The sequence below is a fragment of the Dermacentor andersoni genome, chromosome 7, assembly GCF_023375885.2.
Source record: "Dermacentor andersoni chromosome 7, qqDerAnde1_hic_scaffold, whole genome shotgun sequence".
Classification (NCBI taxonomy): Eukaryota; Metazoa; Arthropoda; class Arachnida; order Ixodida; family Ixodidae; genus Dermacentor; species Dermacentor andersoni.
This window is the reverse complement of record NC_092820.1, coordinates 115,237,573-115,260,848: the sequence shown is the minus strand read 5'-3', so window position 1 is coordinate 115,260,848 and position 23,276 is coordinate 115,237,573. Positions and strand designations below refer to the sequence as shown.

Here is a 23,276-nt window from a genome sequence, read left to right as displayed (position 1 = left end):
CTGCAAAAACTGCGCGTGCTTAATCCCATCCATGGCGCCCTTCTCGAAGACGTGGAAGACTGGCTGACGGACTTCGAGCACGTAGTGGAGTTCAGTGATTTAGACTAGTGAAAAAAAATGGCATTGTTAAAGTTCCTGGAATGTTTATTGAAACTATTTCAATTGTTGGTGAAAGCAAAAATGAACTACAAATACAGCGAGAAATGATGACGCAGATGGGCTCCATGGCGTTCGTAAAATGTTTCTTCGAATTATGAATATTTATGCGCTTGCAGTGACTCAGGAACAGGACTATAAATACGCTCTGCAAAGCTAGGGAAAACCACACAGCAAGGCTGTAGAGTTCAGTCATGGCTCACAATATCATGTTCGTGGGAGGCGGTAGTCATCCGGAGCCGGAAGCTAGGACAGCGGTAAGTCCATCATGATCTTAAGGGCTCTCCATTTCTTGCGAGGGATCAGCAACAAACTTTAAATCGTTGCATATTTTAATATACTAAAGGCCATTGTGCATACTTTGGTAGCCACGATAGTTACTACTGGATTGACAAAGACAGGTTACCACGTAGCTCCTATTTAGTTTGTCAAGATATGACTAATATTTTCGGCTTTTTTTAACCACGCATGTTAGATATCGAATAGGTTTATCTACATTGTACACTAGATGCTGATTGGTTTCGGCAATAATTATCACACAATTACTTTCATGACTTCGGGAGGTACAGAAAATGCTCATTTCAGCATTCCGATCACTATTTCACTATTCTACCAGAAAAGCCTGAATTACATTCTTCACAACTTATACGTAATCTATGGCTCTTAAGAATGAAGGCAATGATGTATAAATGGAAACAAACTTACGGGATGACTAAATAGTGGTGATATGTCTTAAGAAATTCACGGTTATATCGGTGCAAATTAAATAATCGCGCTTTATTGTAACAACCCTCGAGTGCGATACTTAGTTTCGGTGATTCAGTGTGTAAGCGGGTCGATGTGATCACGTACAAGAAAGCGACATGTACACGGGAAAACAATACTCCTATTTTACGTCTTAATGAACGGAGATAGTTTTCCCAGGAATTATTATACACCTAAGTAGGATTCCTGCTCCAGAGGTGCACAACCGTAGCATAACGTATTCGGTGAGGATAAACGAGGAAATAGTAAGGGTGCGAAGAAGATTGTAACGCGTAAAGCAATGTTTCTTTTTATGCGAACCAATCACTCCTAGGTACAACCCACGCGAAATAAACGTACAAAATTAGTCTAGCTACCAATCATTTGTAATACTTTAAAAAGACTATATGACGCCGCATTTTGATTACTGCGCGAGTAGCCAAATAGTTAATAAGAAAATATTGTTACTTATGTGAAGTTCGTATGGAGGCTTACATTTGTACAGCTGCTGAATCGTGCAGTGGATGTCTTCAAAACGTCTGTTTGTTATTTTAAAATTCAATAGCTATTTATTTACATATACTGCCATCTTGCATAGCAAGATATTGCAGGAGTGAGTGCATACATATGTCAATCAATTGAAGAATGCATTTGAGTGGCAAGAAGAAAACAAACAATAGAAAAAACAATATTAGGAAGAGCTAGTTGAATAATGAACATGCTGAGGTAATAGGTTCGCGAATAAATCACTTGATAACTCGCGCAAGGACCCCTCAAGACCATTCCAACTTGCAGTTGTATGCGGAAAAAAGGAAAACCTAAGACAATCAATCACACAGATTCGCAGTTACGAACACCAGGCAATACTGTAAACTCAATGTCTTGGTTTACAAAGAGTGCCACACCGCCACCGTGCGGGCTGCTTCTATCTTTCCTGAGGACGCTGTAACCTGGTGGTAAAATTTAAGAATCTAAGATGCGTTCACCAAGCCACGTTTCAGTCACGCAAATCACAGAAGGTTGACAAAATGCAACGAAGTGATGAAAGTCTTGAATTTTGTTAAGACGACTGCGGGCATTAAAGTTTACCAGCGAGAAATTACTATCAGAATGCAGTCAACTTTCATGTACTGCAGAGGTTTTCTTTTTGGTTTTAATCAATGAATCACCTGATTCATTCAGCACATAACGTACATTGTCTATCAGCAAGGAATCATATTGCAGACGAACCTAATATGCATTTTTCTTTGATTTACAAAAGTCTCCAAAGGGCTTTGCGTGTCTTTCGCACCCGTTCAGAGAAGTCCTCATTTATATATATTTCTGTACCTTAAAGCTTTCGGCACTGACTTGTTGAGCTTTTTAGAAGAAACTGGGTTTTTTAACACACTATAAATAACGTAGCTTTCGAGGCTTTAACATTTCATGTCTTATTATGTTGTGGCTGGGGCAGCATGGCCTTAGTCGCTTTTGCGCCCTTAAACCCAAATTAACTAACTTTAGGCTTTCGGGCATTGTTTAATAATGCAAGCTTTGACCTGTAGTCCAAAAATTTGAAGATTTCAGGGCGTGGTTTATCACCTCTACGCACCCCAAGCCTGTGCCAACGTTCAATGTCTGCACACTGAACACCAAGTTTACCAGATATTAAGTTTGTGAACGCATCAAGTAGTTGTCCGGAGGGCTCAGAATGGGGTTCAGGTAATCCATAGACAACAAGGTTATTTCTGCGGGACCTGTTTTGAAGATCGTCACACCGACTTTCCAACTTCAATACCACGTTTGTAAGATGAGCGACAGTTTTTCAAGTTCCTGAAGGCGACGAATCACTTCCGTGACTGGTAGTACTGGCGTCTCAAGCCTATTTAGCCTTTCTTTAGTGCAAGCAAACTTGGCTGTCCAAGAAGATATTTCAGAACGAATATTTTCCTGCCCTGAGAGCAATCGCGATAGCGCTTATTGTAACTTATTGGCACCAGGATTGGTCTTGACGTCACCAGATAACATCAACAACATTCGACGGACAGAAAAAACAGATAACGCGCTCATCAGTGGGCGAAGCAGCAGCACGGGCTGCACCACACATCGATCGTCACTTGTATAACGAGGAATGCGAGAATGCCATGCACCAGATGCACAGGTGGCAGCAAAAGACAGTTAAGGAATAAAGAAATTTTTTTTACCGAGATGTATACAAAAATACTGAAACAAATATAATGTGTACCTGGTGAAATCAAGCTCGCTGGGTGAATCTGTCACCGTCGCGTTTCGCAGGCGATGTCAGTAAATCATAGTAGATGAGCAACATTAGCATCGTATCGTGCCACTTGCCCTGTGATGTGAGATGCGCGCTGCGTAATACGTGCGCTCATTGTATTGCAGTTGCATGTTATTAAACCTGGTAGAAGGCCATGTAGCTATTACATAGGTAGCGGTACAATACAGATGGAGATGTCCTGAGGAAAAAAAGAAGATTGTAGAGATCTATCAATATTGACGTAATAAAAGAATTTACAGGATGCTTAAGCGTTGCCTTTAAGAGTGGAACGCGATAGCATTCATTTGACTGTTTGTTACACTTCCCTGTAACTGCAGTTTATGTAACCATAATGTTTATAGGGAAACGCTGGGGCGAAGGCTATGCACGAAGGTGAGCTTTGTCTTAGAAACGCGGCCTCTTGTATGGCTGAACTGGTAGGTTGCACATAGCCGCGCCAAAATAGTTACATCACTTTATTGTTCCAGTTATTGTCTCGAAATTGTAATATTTAACTCCGAGAAGATTCAACATATGAGGTGCGTGCTGTCAGTGTTTTCTTTTTCTTGACGTTTCTTGTGGGCTCTCATTCTCGAAGTCCCGGTGAAGAACTTTGCCAACAATATAAAACAAGGTATGACCAACTATAATAATAGAATGGTGGGGCAATATAGCCTGAAAGTCAGATACCAATGCCTTCCACATACATATAGCTAAACACATGGGGAAATTCTCGCTCAAGGACAAACTCGTCGAGGCCGACACCGACACCAGATCTGGGACACTGGCCCCCAAACGCTACCTCCCTAAAATGTGTAAGGCATGCCATATAATTTAAGCAGGCTAGGTGACTCTTTGTCACCAACCCGTTTCAAAGGGAATGTCGTTAAAAACCCGCCGCGTAGCGTCGATGATTACAAGCATTGCATTGGAGTTCCGTTATAATCCACCAGATGTCACGACACGTAGCAGTTGCGTACAGCAGTGACAGGCTCCATTTAACTGGACCTGTTTACCTGCAGCAGGCCAGGAAACTGTTTGTCACCAATCCCTTTCGAAGGAGATGCCAACAAACTATCAGTACCATCATAATATTCAACAGCAACGTACCGTGCCACGCGACGAGGAAAGTGACATCTAGGCCACGTGGTCTGTATAACTTTGCTTAGCCTTCCGTAAAAGGTAAAGCGCTTTCCCGCATGCTACGAAGCGCTCCGGAAGAAATGAATCGTAGAGTTACGCAAGCTTCTGTAGCCAGGCAACATCGAGCTCAGCGGACCGCTGTCCACAAAACAGCGTAAGCCTCAGCACGAGCCGCAGCTTTCCATCGACGTCGGGCGGACAGTTCAGATTGTTCTCTTGAATACGACGCCAAGAGACTTCGCCGCGAAGACCCTCGAGTGCGTGGTGCCGTAAGTGGACCTCCTATGAAGCCGCTCCTACAGCTTACGCCGTGGCTCTGCTGCGTGTGCCGCGAAGACGCGTGATGATTATTCTATTATCAAGCGCGAATAGCTACATCAGGCACCCATTATGACGCACTGTTAAGAAAACTGTTAATGTTAGAAGCTTTTCTACCGTAGTTTCACACGCAGCAATAACAAAGAAATTTGGATTTTCAACCAACTTCCGAGTATAACATAATCACCAAATTTCAGTTTTTTTTTGCAATGGTATTGTCGGGTTCCTTTCTGTTCCAAAGTGGTTCCCGCACACGTTGCTTATGACATAAGTTAATATTGGCACCAAGCATAGGCAAGCAGGAGAAAAATACATGTATCATAGCAAGTGGTGCTGCGAGAACCCTGCGGAACATTCTAGCACCTTTATGAATGTCGTCAGAAATCGCAATAATTATTTTGCGCAGACATTGTGTACAATGTTCTACAAATGACTACATTCACATGATGACATTGCGCTAAAAAAGTAAACAAAATTGGGGAAAAGGATGCTGCGCACTTAAGCATAGCCATAACGCGAGTCTGGAATTACAGTCAACATTGTGACGAGGCGACGCACTTTTCTGTCAAGACGTCCTTGCTTTAACAGCGTTTAATATACCTTACACCAACGGAAGGGGTGACGAGATGCAAGAGTTAACATTTTATGGGGGTATAGTTCTCGCATGATACAATCATCTCTTGAAAACAGATACTATTCCATAAATTAAAAAACCCAAGTCAGAAACAACTTTAGTGCGTTGTTGCAATCCCATATTCGGCTGCTTTTCCAATAGAGGATTCAGCATCTTTGGTAGAAAGGGACAAGCTCATCATGTGACAGTACAATCAACTAAGCAAACATTTAAAATATCCCAGGTGCTTCTATTTTATTAGAGACAGAGTCAGCTAAAATAAAGAAGTAAGATCAACATTCTAATTGTAATCTGCTGGCACTCGCACCAAATAAAAAAAACACTTGCCGAACCGTCAGCTATCGTGGTAAATAAATACGCATTCCAAAATTGCTGCGACGCTGTATTGCAGAAGGCACCTATACGTTAAATTTGTTTAAGGAGCAGGGCGCAAAGATAAGGACAGAAGAAGAACACATACGAATGGACGGGCGTATGTGTTCTTCTTAAGTCCTAATCTTTGCGCCCTGCTCTTTATACATTCAAGCATGAACAAACTAGCGCAAGCAAGAGTTTTACTTGAATAAAATCTGTAGCGGTCATTGGGAATGAGAGCAAGATAGAGACATAAACACACCTTTTGAAATCAGTGATGCAATCAGTGGAGGCCCTCAGTCCACAGCATCACTGGTATGATTCTTGAACGAAGCGTTGACGAGCTATGCGAGGTACACTTGAGCCGGTAATAAATAGCGTGTGTCGGTCACGTAGGCAGTTGTATTAGCCACTTAGTGATTCTGAGATCGTTATCGTTTTGGCTATACGCGATTTATACTGTCCCCGCAATCAGCCCACTTTGCTATAACATCAGCTGGCAAGGGGTGGTCACGGCCATGTGACATGTTGACAACTGTATGACGACATCACTGTGGCAGCAATGGAATAACGAGCAAGGAATGACTTCCATTTAATGACCAAGGCACTACGACAACGATAGTTTTCTGACTTTGAAGCAAATGAAGGAGGTGTTTCTCACGAAGACTTCTAATGTGCCTCCTGTAGTGTCAATCCTAGAAATAATTGCAACTCCATCGTGTTACTTCCTGGAAACTTGGTTCTCCTTGGCGGTCCCTTCATCTATTCTCTTACCGGTGACTAGGAGCGTTGTCCTCAATGACGTCATTATTTTGTCGTGCGCAGGTTTATCATTGGCATAGCACAAGTAAAACTCCATCCATGATGACCAGTACTGGCACACAAACCAATGTCATAGCATAGAAAGCAAATCTTAAAATATGATTCATAGAGTATCTGGTCACAAAGTGTCAACCGCTATCAACGATATATGCGCCCAACAGGTGCATCCAGTGAGGCCAAACTTCCTGCATAAACCGTTTTTCCACAAATAGAGTTCAAACGGGGGGGGGGGGGGCAGGGACTTTCGGCACGGTGATCAAAGTCTCTCGACTTCCAGAGACTGCTAGACGCACACACTACAACCAGCTCGTTATAGAGAGGAAAGCAACTGTTTCTACATGATATAAATGTAATGAGCATGGCGTGACATCTCTAATTTTACTCTTTCATCGTTGGAGAATGACCAAAATATGCAGTACTTGAAGGTCTATAATGAAGCAATGTAAGACAACACTGGACACCTACTGCAAGGATATCGGCTCCATAGAATATAAGAGCGGTGGCTTTCTTCCACGTATAACAGAAACCAGAAAAGGCAAATAAGGTAGCGGGCGAGGGTGACATGAGGAGCATAACTTAAGAATTGCATTTCACACGATGGATGTATTTTGGCGTGTGATTCTTTCTTGTCATGGTCCTGAAGTGAGTATTGGTGCTACAATAGAAGCACACATGAGAATGATTATGACTAGGCTCAACAATAGAGGATACTCCAAAAGTGAGGTGCTTGGTGTAAGAAAATATCAACATCCTCATCAGCGTCCATTCCAATAACAAGGTCGCAAGCATCAAGATAAGGTATTTTTTCACATAAAAGCTAAAAGAATGCGCAGGCAGCTATAGCCGATATAGCGCTAGCATTCATTGGTCTGAGATTTATTTCATCTCCAAGCGCGGCCTGCCAAACAGCTCGTGAAATCTGATAAGAGGTCTGCAATAGTGCTGCGGCCTAATTAACGGTGGCTTAAGTAATTCTTATCTAATCACTGCGCACTAAAATGATGTAAGATAATTTTGTATTTGAAGGTATTCTCAAGTGCCCCGCTGCCAACACGTGAAGTACGTATGTTGTGTTTGTTTCCACACAGTGGAAACAAATTATCGCTATTGCAGAGAAGTTTCAGAATATTAGTGCACCGAATTCAGGGCAACATCATCAAAATAACACAATAACGAAACAAAAGTATACATGATGGACTGATATGATTGAAAGCTTGCCTAGATGATTCGTGAACTGTTGACACAAAAAATAAATAAGCAAATTTAAGGTACGGCAAAGGTGTACAGTTAGTCAAAGCTGCACGTGGACAGCATGAGATTTGTAAAGTCTGTAAGCACATGCACTGCGTGTTCCGCAAAAGAAACTCATTGACATGGCAATGAGGATGATGACCTGAGTGTACCAACCTGTAACTGTAATTACACTTATTTGAAAAAAAAAGCAAGGCAATCTAAGTATATAGAAAAGAAATTTGTTTTTCAATATAACAAAAGGTATGATAACAGTGTCAGTACCATAATTAGTGTACGAAGTTCCTTGACATTATTACTTTACTGTATCATTGTACGGTCAAAAGCATACTATCCAACAAGACTACACCCGTCAGCCTTTGGCCATTGCATCATAGTGGGCGAGCGCAAGTACATGCAGAAAAGAAAGCCGTCCCACAATATTACGCTCTGGTCTTCACCGCGGTAGACTGCTGATGTCGTATGGAATAGGTTAAAATACCCCCCCCCCCCTTACCGCCTGGAACAAAAAAGCGCTGGAGTTCGGTTTTATTTCGAAAATAACTTTATCAGCTAAAGCATTCTAAACGAAGTGCGGCATGGTGGTACATATGAGACTTGGCTCACGTGCAGGCTTGCAGGGGACACAGACATGAGCGTAAGCGATGGTAACTTATGCTGCATACCATGAAAATAGAAGAGTAATGTATTGGTAAATTTGCTCCCTATTATCCCAATAATAGACAACCAGAATGACAATACAGACAAGGCAATAATGTATAAACTACCATAATGCCGTACAATCTATATAATTGGCCTAATCGGTCAAATATAATCTTTTTTTGCGTTCATTCCTAATAACGCCTGTTAAGCCCACTTGCGGGTATATGTACTTTAAAGAATATACTTCAAGTTGTGTCATGTAAAGTGAAATTGCGTGCCAACAGAACGTTTTTCGGAAATACAGACACTAAATGTGCTATTAAAAATTGGTAGGTGAAGCTTTCGTTTGTCAAGTCTTGTCATTTTTCATATCTTTCCAGGCAAAAGAGAATAAAATGGACCCTGATATCACGCAGGTAAGTCAAATCAAGCTGAACATTTAGTGGTATCAGTCCATATTTATTTACATAATGTAGGCAATGTCTTGGTATATGTGCTCCATAATAGCCCGAAGGCGAACAACCAGAATGACCATTTATACCATGCAGTATATAATGTATAAACTGCCAATAATGCCATAGATATAATTTAGTTTCCTTAATCGGTCGAATACTGCGTTTTCTTGGCGTTATTTCCTAATACAGCCTGCCATGCGCACATTGTAAGTTACGTTGTCGTCAGTCATTTGGAAGCTCGTTGATAAAGAGCAAATGTGAAATGCGATTATGTGCTGCCATAACAACATATATGATGTTTGCAAACTAATGTTAACATTCCTTCGCTCCAGCCGAGGATTTTTATGGTGAAGTAAACATTTTTTACCATAGAACTGCAGCTGAATGTACCGTTTTAATTCCTTGAAAGTGTCTTTTGATGAATATTTTACAACTGTCGATCACCAAAGCAGTCCTCATATGTTGATAAAAATTTCAGTTAGTTTCAAGTTAGTGAGCCATTTTGCTGGTGTGCGCACGTTCTTCACGACCTTACCTGCAGCCATGATGAAAGTAATATCGCGGTGCTAAAAAGCCTCGTTTCTCAGTTTATGGAATTCATAATTTTTAGGCTTGCTTTCCTAACACGGGGTAAATGCGGCATGAATGAATTTGGCATGTGATGCTAGAAATATTAGGAACCATATTACAACGCAGATTATTAGTTAGTTAATTGTTTATTTTTTGTTAATTCATTTATTTCAGCAATACTGCTAGCCTGGAAAGGCTGTGAGCAGAAGTGGGGTACAAGATTGAGAAATACATGATACCGACAATACATCTTTTGCATAACGTCGCTTGCCCATTATATTATTATATATATATATATATATATATATATATATATATATATATATATATATATATATATATATATATATATACATACATTCCACGACTGATTTCGTTTACAAATACGGGGTTTAAGTCACATCAGGAAACACACGTTTACATGGCAGCAAATGTTTACATACTGACAAGAAAGAAAGGAACTTGTGTCTTCTGTCTAATAAATTGCCGGCTGGTGAACCTTTAGGGCTGAAACGAAAGTAGCCGAAAACGAGCGTTCTACAACGTGAGCTGGAAGCATGTTCCTTTCTGGCACCTTTCTCGGAAAGAATGAATATATCGGTTCGACATTGAAATTCTAACACTTTCTTAGAGTGGTCAGAGCGTGTGGTTCGCTTGGTGACAGACTGAATAAAATCGTCCTTTGTCACTTATATTCTATTGGGATTGAATAGATACAGGTACTGTAACCGATCAGCATGGCGCCGAGTCTGTAATGAATCGAGTTCAGCTTTTTTCATCATACGACATGCGGAGTCGTGCCAGCTATAGGTATTATAAACAAATCTGAGCAATTTTCTTTGAATAATTTCTAACTGGACAAAATTTTATTGCGTGTACTGGCCACACACTAAGGAGGCATATTCTATGACTGGTCGGATAAACGTTTTATATGTCATCCGTTTAATGGCTTGTGGCGCCTGTCGAAGTGTTCGTCTTAGGTACCCAAGTTAGCTTATTGTTTTTTCTTGATGAAAGAAATATGCCCATTCCACCGAACATCCGAGATACGTTTGACGCCTGAATGCTTATAAAGTTTTCCTTCAGATAATGTATTTCCTTTTAAACATTAGTTAAATTATAATGGTAAGCACTTTCTAATGATTCTCATGAGAACTGTTTTTCCTGGGTTAATGTTCATTTGCCAGGCCTCGTATCATTCTTCTATGTGATGCAGAGCCTGATGGAATCAGACCTGACCGTGACGGTTAACGATCCTATGGTAAATTATGCAGTCATCTGCAGATAGCTTAATTTTGAGAGATACTTGGTTAACAATGTCCTTTACAAACCCCAAGAAAATTGCAGTCCCTGGACGGACCCTTGTGGAACGCCCGACCCTACATTTACAGGTGCCGAGCAGACATCCTCTATTGATAGACACTATTGACGGCAGTTAAAGTAGTCGTCTATTCATGACACTGACCTACCATTTTTTAACATAGCCGTAACCTTTAACAAAAGCTTAAATGTGAACCACAGTCAAAGTGTTCTAGTAATATAAATTGCAACATGCTTCCTAGAATTAATTTGCTAAGAATAAATAATAAATAAAAGATCCGCTAGTTCAACCATAGTGCATCATCCCTTACACGCCTCTAAAAAGGCAACGACGTTAGGCGTAATGTCTAAAAGTCATTAGAAGCTTTCGTTTTTTATATAGCGGCGAGCAAGCGCCAACTGCAGGGCTTGACGTGTGCTTCCTCCACCTCTTGTTCACACATTTTTTATAGGTTTTCTGTTCACTGCGGATTTCTAAATATTTCAAAGTAAAAACGCCAATTACTGGTAACCGTACTCGCAAGCTTCTTTTGTGTGATTTCGCACAATACGCAGTGTTTTTGATTTCCCACTTTTACAGTCATCTGCTATGGCCCGCTTTTGCAATTTTTCGCTGCTTCCTCATTTTGACTCCACGCTCAAAACTTCCCTTCGGGGTTCTAGGACGTAAGCAGTAAGGGCGACTTTCAGCCTAACATTATTTAACAACGTCCCTTAAGTGTTTTTTGCTGTCAGAGAGACACTTTACAACCTGCGCTGTATACTGAATACATATTTCCTTTATGGGAGCATCACTGAACACATAAAGCGTAGAAATAAAATGTATGATAGCAATCGCTTGTATTCTGGGAATGGTCGGTTAGTATTTTTTATTGGATTAACGAATAATCATTCATCGTCGCAGTCTTTAATTGAATAATTGCTCTTGGTGTAGGGTTGTTTATCGAATAATTTGTTAATCGAAAAGTTTACCGGGTACTCAGAAAGGTTCACATACGGTTATCTACAATTGTAGAAACCTATACCTATTCTGATGTTTGAAAGATGTTACCATGTTGGATATAGAATTGTAGGGCGGCGGGGGGGGGGGGGGGGGGGAGGGGCGTTCAAACGCGCAGTAAGATGTTCACAGGCGTTCCTGCATTTTCTTTTTTATAAGCATATTTTTATTTTTATGTTGATGAAGGGATCTCTTCAAGTAGTCTCTGGTAGTCCAAAAGTGCGTTGAGCAGGAATAGCAGAATGCTAACCCAAATAAAAAGTATTTTTGCATAATAACGCGGTAATGAGATTTAGTTGCAAGAAAATGGTGTAAAGCATGCATGACGATTGCGAAGTATCACCGAGCGTGGTGCAAATTATGTTCGAGAGAAACCGCTTGTTGCTTAAAAAGAAATTGATTTTTCTGGCAGGAAAAAGCTTTGCGCGTAGATGCATCACCACGTGACTAGAATTGTGATCAATAAAAAAGGGGTTAACTTTGTGGTCCAATTTTGATAATATCATAAGAAGCCAACAAACAGAGGCACCAAGGACAACACAGGGGAAATTACTTGTGCCTAATTACTTGTGCTTAATAACTGAGATAAAGAAATGATAAATTCATTGAAATGTAATTGGATAAAAAAACAATTTTCCGCAGGAGGAAAACGATCTCACGTGTTCGCATGACGCGTAAGGCGAAAGATGTGGGATCGTTCTCCACCTGCGGCAAGTTGTTGTTACATCCAATTTCATTTCGATTAACTTGGAATTTCTTTATTTCATTTATTAAGCACAAGTAATTTCACCTGCGTTGTCCTTGGCGTCTTTGTTGCTTGGCTTCTTATGATAGAATTGTGAGGGAAACTTAAAATTTGTTATCAACTACAATGCCACTTCGCCGAGGCGAAATTTTTGAACGAGTCTTGCGATCGTGCTTCATTTCGAGAGCTGCGTAATATTTTGGTGGCAGAGCCACGACATCTTGTTCCTGCCCCGGAGGGCTGTTAGGATATGCAATGTTTTCAAATAAAAATAAAATTCTGGGAATTTACGTGCGATAACCATGAAATGAAAATCAGGCACGCCTAATGGAGGATTCCCGATGGCTTTTTACCACCTGTTCGTTAACGCACTCCTAAATTTAAGTATACGCGAGCGTTTTCGCATTTAAGCCCCGTAGAAATGCGGCCGCCCCAATCGAGATTGCACCCGCGACCTCGAGCATAGCAGCCCAATGCCGTAGCCGCTAGGCTACCGCATCGGGTGATGATACAGCGGATACGTTAAATACACAGCGAGTGTGGCCTTGCTAATGTCCCAGTTCGATGGCGTGGAAATGCCGGAGTGAAAAGGGAAAAGGTGAAGTCTGACTAAAATATGCCAAAGATTCCTGTACGCTCAAGGGAAAAGGAAATTGCAGGCTTAGGATGTCAAGCCATATCCTCTTTTCTACACTGGCAATTGGCTGGAGTCTTTGGGGGATACCTACACCTTCTCTCAATACCCACACAGCCAGCATGCGAGGATATACGCTAGGAAAATATACCTAGATTCGGCAGGCTGGAATCAGCATGAACTGTTTTGGTAAGTAAATTACATCTTTCGAACCGGTGCGAATGTTGCAACAGTTTAAGAGGACTCGGGGAGAAACGACAATAAACGACTAGATTGCCATCATCATCATCTTCATCATCATCATCATCAGCCTGGCTACGCCCACTGCAGGGCAAATGCCTCTCCCATACTTCTCCAACTACCGCGGTCACGTGCTAACTGTGGCCATGTTGCCCCTTCAAACTTCGAAGTCTCATCCGCCCACCTGACTTTCTCCCGTTCCCTGATACGCTTCCCTTCTCTTTGAGCGCAGTCCGTAACCATTAATGACCATCTGTTATCTTCCTTCCTCATTACATGCCCATGCCCATGCCCATTTCTTTTTCTTGATTACAAGTAAGAGGTCATTAAGTCGCGTTTCTTATCTGGTGGCTATAGTATTCCTTGAATTGCGAGGACACCTCAAGCCTCTCGCTTTGGGCTGCGTGGTGCCGTGTGGAAAAACATATGGCAAGCACACGGCTGGGCATCACTTTGGACTCACAGGAATAGTCGTTGATCGCTCTGCACAGCCGCACAGCCACTACTCCTACTCCTCCATTCTAGTATGATTTCAAAATTTTTGCGCCACTACGATATTGCCAACCCTATTGTATTCAGTAAATAGCTATCATAACGCAAGCAAAGTAAGCACTCTTGGCCATTGTCAGAGGCACGCACCTTGAGCCCGCACTTTATTTACTTCTTAACGCGTGTGCATATTCTCGTGACGTCACAAAACTCGGGGGACAAACGAACTTGTAAGCAGGAGCCGTAACAAGAGCGGACAGGTTTAAGGCCGCACGCGAAATACTGCTGCGTCTTATGCTTGATCTGTATGTTTTCTTATAGGGGACGATATTTATTCTTATCGTTGTCGTCTTTGCCGCAGTATAAACGCTGCAATATCTTATAGTATGTGCGTCTTTTTGTATACTATCCACGTCATGTGTAGTATGACGCTCGGCGTTAGGCCAAACATACAATTCTAGCATCAAATAAATAAGGTATATTTTTCGAAAACGCACTCACTAAAATGCGAAGATGCATAAAATTATCAAGAAACAAATTGGGCGGACAAATTTAGCGTTGAATATAGCGAAAAAAGATTTCCGGTATGCACACTTTGACGCATATATCGAACAGATAAAGAGGGCTAAACTGGCAGAGACTTTTATGGATTCGTTTGAAACAACATATTTTCGATGCGTTTATTTCTTCACAGATGTACAAGACGGGTGAAGCAATAATCACTTACGCAACTACCTCTACCGCAACGTTTAGGCATATTATATATGATCAGGTATATGAGACGGAACGGTGTTATCATGATGAGGTGCAAAGTTGCACAGCAGATGGTTGTGAGTTTTCGAGAGGGTAAGGATTTTACAGATCGTTATATTGCGCTTTCTTTATGAACAAACCAGTTTTTCTTTTCCTTTCAGCCGTAATGCGCAGAACTGCTTTGCAAAGTTTACCCGTGATGGAGGCAGCGAAAAATTCAACGCAATGAATGTCAGCTGCACAGGTAAGTAAATGGCTGGTGCAAATATTTTTACTGCATGGGAACGCACGCTGTATAACAAAACGAGAGAAAACAAATGTGTTATACGCATAACCAGCTTAAGAAGAAAATACACAAGCTGTCACAAACGTTGTAAAATAAGGTTACGAGTTACACTTTATGTAGACACTATGAGAAACCTGTATTGCACACTGCGTGTTTTGATAGCATTGTAGTCAGAACACATCATTTTTATATTTGCGGCATTGAAAGATATGCCCGAGCTATTCTATGCCAATTGCAGTTTAGGAAGACGGTGACGTACAACTAATTCCAATAAATTAGGAGCATGTACATTTGTACGCGCTATTGCTAAAAACAAGCAACCGCTGCGATAACTTTCAACTTAGGTATTTACGGTTTTTATGATATGGCCCTAAAGAATATGTTTAGTCCGATCTCTAGGTAGTCTATATAGTCTCATAATTGTCTTTATGTATTACGCACAATGTATACAAACTCACGCTTATCTATGCTTGCGTTTGCAGTTTGTTAAACGCTTAGTCTAAGCGTGATATTTCTCCATGCTGACCCATCACGCTTGCTAGGAGTAATGACCAACCCCACTTCACGCTTAGCAGAAGTGATAGAGAGTCCTGATCACAAGATTATTGTGGCGTCATCAATATCCCCGCTTAGGGAAGGCGCCTAGGCAACAGCGCCGTTAGGGGGGAAGGGGGATTGGGTGGGCATAATACCCCATGACAGTTCCACTACATGCGCGGAAGGCAACAAAGAAGCACCAGCACTAGTCGCCTTGAGTTCCGTCTCCGAAGCGAGCCTTGCTCGCCAAGCTCTTCTCAGTCCTGTTCTTTAACTTCGCCTTCGCCGGTGCAGACTGTGGTGAACCAACGCGCTATGGCAGTGGCAGCAGGCCGGTAAAGTAAAAGCCGAATATGCTGCAGAGAGATTGCGCAAGACGCTCCAACCTGCCGCACTGAAACTAGTTCCAGCATGTTGCTAAGCCCTGGAAAATTTCAACGAAAGCAAGTAATGCAAAACGCAAACAAGCTCCTCAGTATCTCCTTGCACAAAAGCACGAATGCCCTCTTAACCGTTCTCTGCGTCGCCAAGCGTTCGAAGACAGCGAGTCGTGTGCAGCACAAGGACATCTGGACAGCATTAGCCACCATTAAATCCGTCATGCTCTTGCACTCTTATTCTGATTTTGGTCGATAATACCCGATTGAACTATTTTTCACTGGCCTGTTTTTCTAAGAAAGGCGAATATTCTAAGTAGAGTACAAATGTGACAAAAATTTCTTGCAGGGGTAAATATATTATTCATACTATCTATTCCCGGAAAGTAGCAAACAACGAAACGTTCATGTTTAAAAACAAAATTAACTGATCTAAAAGATTTTCAGCTCGCTTAGAAAGCACCTAGGAATTTCTATGAGCTTGATTTAAATGCACAATGCAGTAAAAAGTTCTGCAATATTGTTTGCGCCATGATATTTCAGTGCTTGCTCTGGCTTTTATAATTAATTGCCCAAAGCCATGCAGTTGGTCGTTTTCCTTCGGATATACTGCATATTTTTTTACAATAATGGAATAGACGCATCCCTAGTGCCTTTTCTGGGGATGTGTCTTCGCTGATTGCAATACTTTCCTGCTCATAGCCGAAGATGAGCATCCTTCTGTGCCGCAGACAGTGCATGGTCCTATGGAGGGGGGGGGGGGGGGGGGGGGGGGCGTTCCAGAGTCGAATGGCACGTTAACTTAACGCAGACGCGTTAAATGCTTGTTTTACCGTAGATGCGCGTGAAGCTAAGCTGATCGTGTAAACTGTAAAACGTGTGCGATGTTGTTTCGAGACGCAGGGAGCGATTGCTAGTGTAGCGGACGTACTTCCGACGTGTCTGCAAGTGCCCTCTCTTAAATGTTGCACTTTGGAAGTTTTTAAGAAGTAGGCAATATAGGAAAGAGGGTAAACAATAATGAGAACATGCTTCCAAAGCCTGCGTCAGAGGTTTGCTTTTAAAGCTACGTACAGAAAGCGCAGAATATTGCAGTATTTTTGAGACGTTCAGGATACGCTTTTTCAATTTTTATTTATTTTCATCAATCCGATAAGATTTACTTTAAACCTGAGCTCGCATTCAAATGCGACCTTGAAAACAATGGAACGGTGTGCCAAACGCATTTAGGTCAGACACGCAGCTGCACCTTTTTTATGTCCATCATGCTCTCGACGAAAATGAGGTTTAAAAGCTCGAAATAAACTGGCACAGCATTCGAAGAAACCTTTTTACTGTCCAAGCAAGAGTGTGCTAAAAATACATAGTCACGCCTAATTTCCAGGACAATCGAGATGCAAATTTTGTCAAGAATGACATTCATTGCGAACTTGTCTGTACAGCCTCAAAAACGAAAAAGCGATTGTGTTTATTTCTTCTAATGTACATCTTGCGAAAGTAACTGTAAGCCTGAGAAACGTTTACTGCAGGTTGTGGAACCAAAAGATATGTATATTAATTCCGAACATGAGTTCTTAACAATTATATTTTGATCTCAAACGGGTATTGTCCAATACACCTGGATCCTTGCTTTGCTGCCACTAGGTATGAAGGCTATCACCAAATGGGTTTTGGGGTGCTCAAACAATATAAATGCACTCCTTACCAGTTATATCTCTAGTAAATACATGGACATTGTGTACAGTGCGTCTTGACGTCGGAGTAATAAAGGTGCCTTCATCAGCATATTGATATGTCCACTCCCGAAGCAGCTTCTCTTTCTGTGGTTTGTAAAAAAGAAAAAGAAACAAAAAAGAGCGTTTCTGACTAAGATGTGAAATAATTTATGTCCCTATCACTGTCTATAAAACCTATGAAAATTTGTTTTTCTTTTTAGGCGCGTTTAATGGATTTGCACGTAAATAACGAGACACGACATGTAACGCGATGGGGGACTATTGGCCTACCAGAAAGAGAAAACAATATACTATGATTTTCACACGAACCTCGTTCACAGACAAACAGCAAAGGACGCTTAAATGCGGATGCCCGCAGTGCTTTAGTCTTCGTTACTGCGAACTGCTGTCGCAAACTGAAGTGAACGGACGAGAGCTGTCGCATTTGTCAGTTGTCGACGAGAAAGGCGTCATCTTCTTCGACCCACACCAAGCTTATCGGACCAACGTGATTAAGAAGTGCCCTCGATACAACGAAACACGGCAAAGCCTTTCACAGCACGTATGGCGGTGCATCGCGTCACCTCGAAGATCTCTCGCTTTACGCACTTGCACAACACAGGTAATTTTGCTCAAGGCTGCAATTAGTACACCGTAATCACATGGATGTGCCACTAACAGCGTTCCAAATCTTAAGAAAAAACACGGTACAAAAGGCATAGTGGCAACTCTGAGCTCCTCCCCCTCGCCCAAGGCGAAGCCGCAGCGGACACAGAGAACAGGGGCGGTGGATGAATATGCAATTAAAAAATATAAGAAGCCAGAAACACATAATATTTGTGTCGTGAACCTGAATGTACGCTAAGCGCGCGGCGACTTTATAAATTTGTAAATAACGTCGCGTTTTAATCGTGGGACTTTGGTATACTTTACGAAAATAAACTGAACAATCCAGAGGAATTCAACAGTCCAGTGCTAAACCTTATTGGAAAAGCACGAGGCTTACTACTCTTCACTGGGATCAAAGCTGTTGCCTGCAATGAAGGTTCTCGCTTTCCATTAAAATGCACAATTAAGGCAAACTTTGCTTTACGTGTCATACAAGCAGACAACGCATTTCAAAGCACATAAACAGTTAGCCGCCAATAAATAGGAGGCAACCATGAGTGATGGTCATATCTATTTGTTTCAATCGTCCACAAATGTCAAGTGAGATATCACAATATATGCACCATTCATATGGAAATGCTGTCCGTGAGGCGCCATCCGCCGGTGGATTTTCTTTCGTGAAGTCGGCACAGTCGCACTTTTTACAAATGCACCACCCGCTTTGTACAGCAAAAGTGCCTGTAGAAGTGAGCACAGTGATGCACACCAACTATGAAAATTACATTGAAAGCTCTGTAAGGCAATGAGCCTTGACTGAATGAGTCTTTACCGTCCGCCAGAGAATCCACAACAAAAATGGTCCAGAGCAGTCTTCAAACCACAGCCTTCTTGAGCCCCTGCAAGATTTGTATTCTCTTCACGATGGTGAGAAGGCGCCCAGTGTTGTACTCCCTCGCAAACGCAACGTGCAGATCACGTGATATATCACATGTAAAGGCGTTGTTTAGTCACCGTCGTTTGGGACCGACCATTAGAGCAGGGCACGGACTCCCAGCAGGAATGCCATTCCGAGAGCAAGAGCGCTGGAGAGCTTAACCCACTAGATACTGCTGTAGAGAATGGCCCACTATAGCATCCCTCTTCACTACAATTACCTTGGGGAAAGAAAAAGGAGCCGTTCGGCGACTTAACAGCTCCTTACTATGAATGGATCAAAGTACGGCTTGAGGCACTCGACGATGACAATGTGTCGTCCTCGAAGGCGCATGTCCCAAGACGATTCAACGTGTTCGGTCACGTTCTTGGCGGTGCAAGTGCATTCGACGACATGGTAGGGACCTTCGTACTTGAGTAGTAGTTTCGAAGAGAGACAAGGTCCAGCGGAAGAAACCGACATCTTGACTCAATGCAAGATAATGGATTTGCAATAGCAGTATGTTCCAAATGAGATTTTAATGAATCCTGTGAAAGTTATTCACAAAATATACGTAATTCCGCGCTTTGTTATTAAGTTTTCATGTGCAGGTTATCTCCAGCTTCGCGTGATTTTCGCTATCTGGTAGGGGGTAATAAAATTGGCATTTTGAAACTAAAGAAGTCAGTGCATTTCACTCTGTTAAGGTGGATGACCAGCAAAGCTTATTATGTGGGCCCCTCAATGGCAAACTATCCATTGCCATGCCTCAACCGCCTTATTCACGTGAATGTAAGCCAAGGCGGGTGTCGTCGCTCGTCCATGATGTTGAGACTCGGAAGATGATGATGCACTGGGGTGTCAACTTTGTCATGCATTGTTGAAAAACGCGGCACGCCACCTTTTTCTAAGGAATCTCGGCACGTGGAACAGGCACGGACGTTACCGCACTCCGAGGGCACACATTGCTTCACCAGTGTGTCCAGAGGTGATCGTGCGTTGGTCGACATGCGGTGGTGGAATAATGGTTATAAGGACACTCGAAAACTACAATCGTTCCCACACAACACGGGCCACACTAAACCGGTTCCCCCCAAACTCTCTCTGAATCATGGCCATTGCTTCGGCGAAACTTTGCCTGTTTGCGGGATTGGCGCCACATGGACGTTTCGCATTTGCTTTCGTTTCTCGATATTGGCAGGCAGCCCGCTTACGGCACCGCCACCACGGGAGAACGGAAGAAAAGGCGACCAGATACGCAACGAGAGCGCGGTGGGAACGTAGACACGGCCGATACGGGTCATAGTGTACTATCTGTTGTTATCAGCCTCTATGTGATACGGGTTGTGCTTGGACATAAGGTATTAAACTTATTTTTGCATGTTGGCGCAGTGCTTAAAGCCTGCTTCACCTCCGTCGTGGGTGGGACCTTTTTTGCACTGTCTTCGAGATCGGCCCACACGGCTCGATACAAGCCTGCAATTTCTTTCCAGAACCTAGCCTTACACAGATTCGCTATAAAATGGAAACACTTGATTAAAGAACAATTGCGTTGGCTTTGAAATCAAGACAGTTATGTCATGTGAAAATTGGTGCGGAAGAAAATTCATTATAAGCAATAAATTGGCCTAACATAGTTTTGGCTCAAAACAAAAGGTCAAAAACTTTCTCCTGCTGCTCCCACTAGATCACTTGCCGTCTGAAACATGTATTAATTCAGATGATGCAAACGCGAACAGTGGTCGTCTTTTAGATCCTCCTGGGGAACACTTTTTGGTACTTCTTTTTCAGGCTACGCTCCTGAAATTGATCGCGTTGTCGTAAAAACTTCCTCGCGCTATATACCGCGATACAGAAGCCTGTTTTCTCAAGTATTGTCATTAAAAATGTTGTTCTTCATATTCCACAAGGTATACGGATCCATTTTCCGCACATCAAAATCATTATGAGCTATGTAAAAATATCTTACTAGTTTTATTTTCGTAGTTCATGTACGAGAACTACATGTGCCAGAAGTAAGAGAACTGTCCATTCGTGGAAGGCCTGCCAAAATACGAGAAGTTGTTCTTTTGCACAATCCTCATAGAAATAACTATATCTCCTTGTGCTTATGTAAGAAAGACGTACACTTGTGGGATAATTGGAAAAATATACACAAGATATAATGCAGCTTATATATACAGCCTTCAGGCCGTAGCAAGCTCTGGGCGAAACGTTCGGACTTGTCAAGAAAATTCTCCATCTAAACTTCCTGATTTGCGCGATCTAGTGACTAAGCGGTTCCCGCAAAAGTTTATTCTATATGTTGTATTTCTTAGTTGTGTAACGAGACTGTGCAGGCATTGAGAAATCAGCGAGGTTAGTCGAAGGGCTTCACAGATACTAACAGCCACGGGAAGTTGACTTGTACTAAAAGTATGAGAAATTAAAGGACGAAATCATTTCTTGCAAAAGTTTACAACCAATACAGTGAAGATTCCTACACCATATATTCTCTTGAACCTTGTTAGGGAATGGAAGTCGAATATGATAAGAAAGTCCTTTTTGTGGCTGTGCGCGCGGTGTCGGAGCCTTTTACGGCACACAATCAATTATCTGTCGTGTCAAACAAAATAATAACAGTTACTGGCTAAGATTTCGTGTTATTTATCACCTGAGACATAATAATATGCGTGAGTGGGAAACATTTCAGGTTAATTTTATTTATAATTGTACGCAAATTCTGGTAAGACTGCAGCGAGACCACTCGCGTGCCAAGCAGAAATTGTCGATTTTCCTCCTCTTCACTGCAACATCTTTAAGCATGAAAAGGTTTTAACTCCCATTTTCGGTGACCTTCAAGTGACCTCGAGCCAAGAGCCCAGGCCACTATCGAGGCACTCATATGCGAACATTCGGGCTACCAGTCAAAACTTAAGAAGATGCGGTCTGTGGCCTCCGACCCTTTGTATAGGCCCGCATTCGACACTCTAGTTGTTGCCCACACAAGTTAAAAGAAATATTGCTTCCTAGTTCTTCCTAATGTATGTTCACAATACCACGGAAGCTGTCTCTTTAAGTTCACTGAAGCTGCACTTGTCATTTCTGATGGCTCCGTTCAAAAGGCAGATACAGGGCACCTATACACTATATTGTCACCTTTTGGTGCTGCGAGCTGAAGGCCACCAGTCCGTCAGTTCCGCGGCGCGCGTTACGCGTCGCCTCGAGAGATGGCGACACGCTACGTGGCGCCTCCTTTAGGAACTCCTGTGTCCTGCGGCAGCTTAACGGTTATTTTGTTGCACTGCAGAGCATGCGGTCACGGGGTCAAATTTCGATGGACGCGTAATGTAAAACGGCCGTGTCCCGTTCGTTCAGGGCACAATAAGGATCCGCTGACGATCAAAATTTATTTGGAGTCACCAATTAAGGTGTGCCCTATGTTCAAATCGTCGGTTTGGCACGTAAAACGCAGAAGTCAATTCATTATTCTTCGAGCGGGGCAGTGCGCTCTGTATCCCTGGCATCCTTTGCTGTTTGACGTGTGGCCTTCAGCCGAATCTGTTCTCCTAGATCGACTATCACGGACCAGTGCACAGTATGACGTGGTGCGGTGTACTGTGGTAGGGTGCGCCATTGCAAACACGTACTTCACCCATTTTAATATATTGGGGCTGGTATCATATCCAAGCAATCTGCATTGCGGTGACCATTTATGCTTACATCTACTTTCATTTGTGGGAACGCCAGCAAATATTTTCCTTGCAAATTTACGTTGTCCCAATAGACATAAACTCTTGCAAGTAACATTTCAACTGTAGGCAGTATAGACGCTATGTTAAGCCAAATAATGTAAATCACAACTGTGGCTTGGTTTAGGAAATAGTTTTCTTGGCTGTGTTGTCCATTCATAGGAGCCACGCGTTGTTGACGCTGCCATCTAGTGAAAGCGGGACGAGATAGCTGCCCGAGACGGCGCCTGGTCGTTGAAATGGCAACACGTGACTTTCGTCTTCAGGTAGAGCAGACGGGAAGGACAGCATTGAAATGTGGAGTTCTGTGAATCCTTGTGTGGCAGTCTAGCTATTTCCTGCTTGCTACGACATGTTGTCAAAAAAACGCATGCCGTCATCGGATATCAGCTACTAGAGAACAACCATGGGAAGAACCACGTCAGCAAGGAAACGCCGATAACCTGCTCCTTATATAGACATCTTGCTGGTCAAGCAGCGCGACCCCTAATGTTCGAAGACACGGCATCCGTCATTCTTCAAGTGGCGCACGAGTTCAACTCTTCGTCGCCGCACGAAACTTCATCGTCATTTTTTTTTTG

At 42.4% G+C, this 23,276-nt stretch overlaps 1 protein-coding gene across 1 annotated transcript in view; it reads left to right on the top strand.

The window, feature by feature from the left end:
- The first annotated feature begins 232 nt into the window (after nt 1–232).
- Nucleotides 233–23,276, top strand: part of LOC140219596 (uncharacterized) — a 59,571-nt gene continuing 36,527 nt past the window's right edge. The window contains exons 1-4 of the mRNA XM_072289507.1: nt 233–413; nt 8,702–8,737; nt 14,469–14,620; nt 14,689–14,771. Coding sequence (XP_072145608.1) covers nt 351–413; nt 8,702–8,737; nt 14,469–14,620; nt 14,689–14,771 — 334 coding nt within the window. The 5' untranslated portion in view covers nt 233–350. The remainder of the gene's footprint in view (nt 414–8,701; nt 8,738–14,468; nt 14,621–14,688; nt 14,772–23,276) is intronic.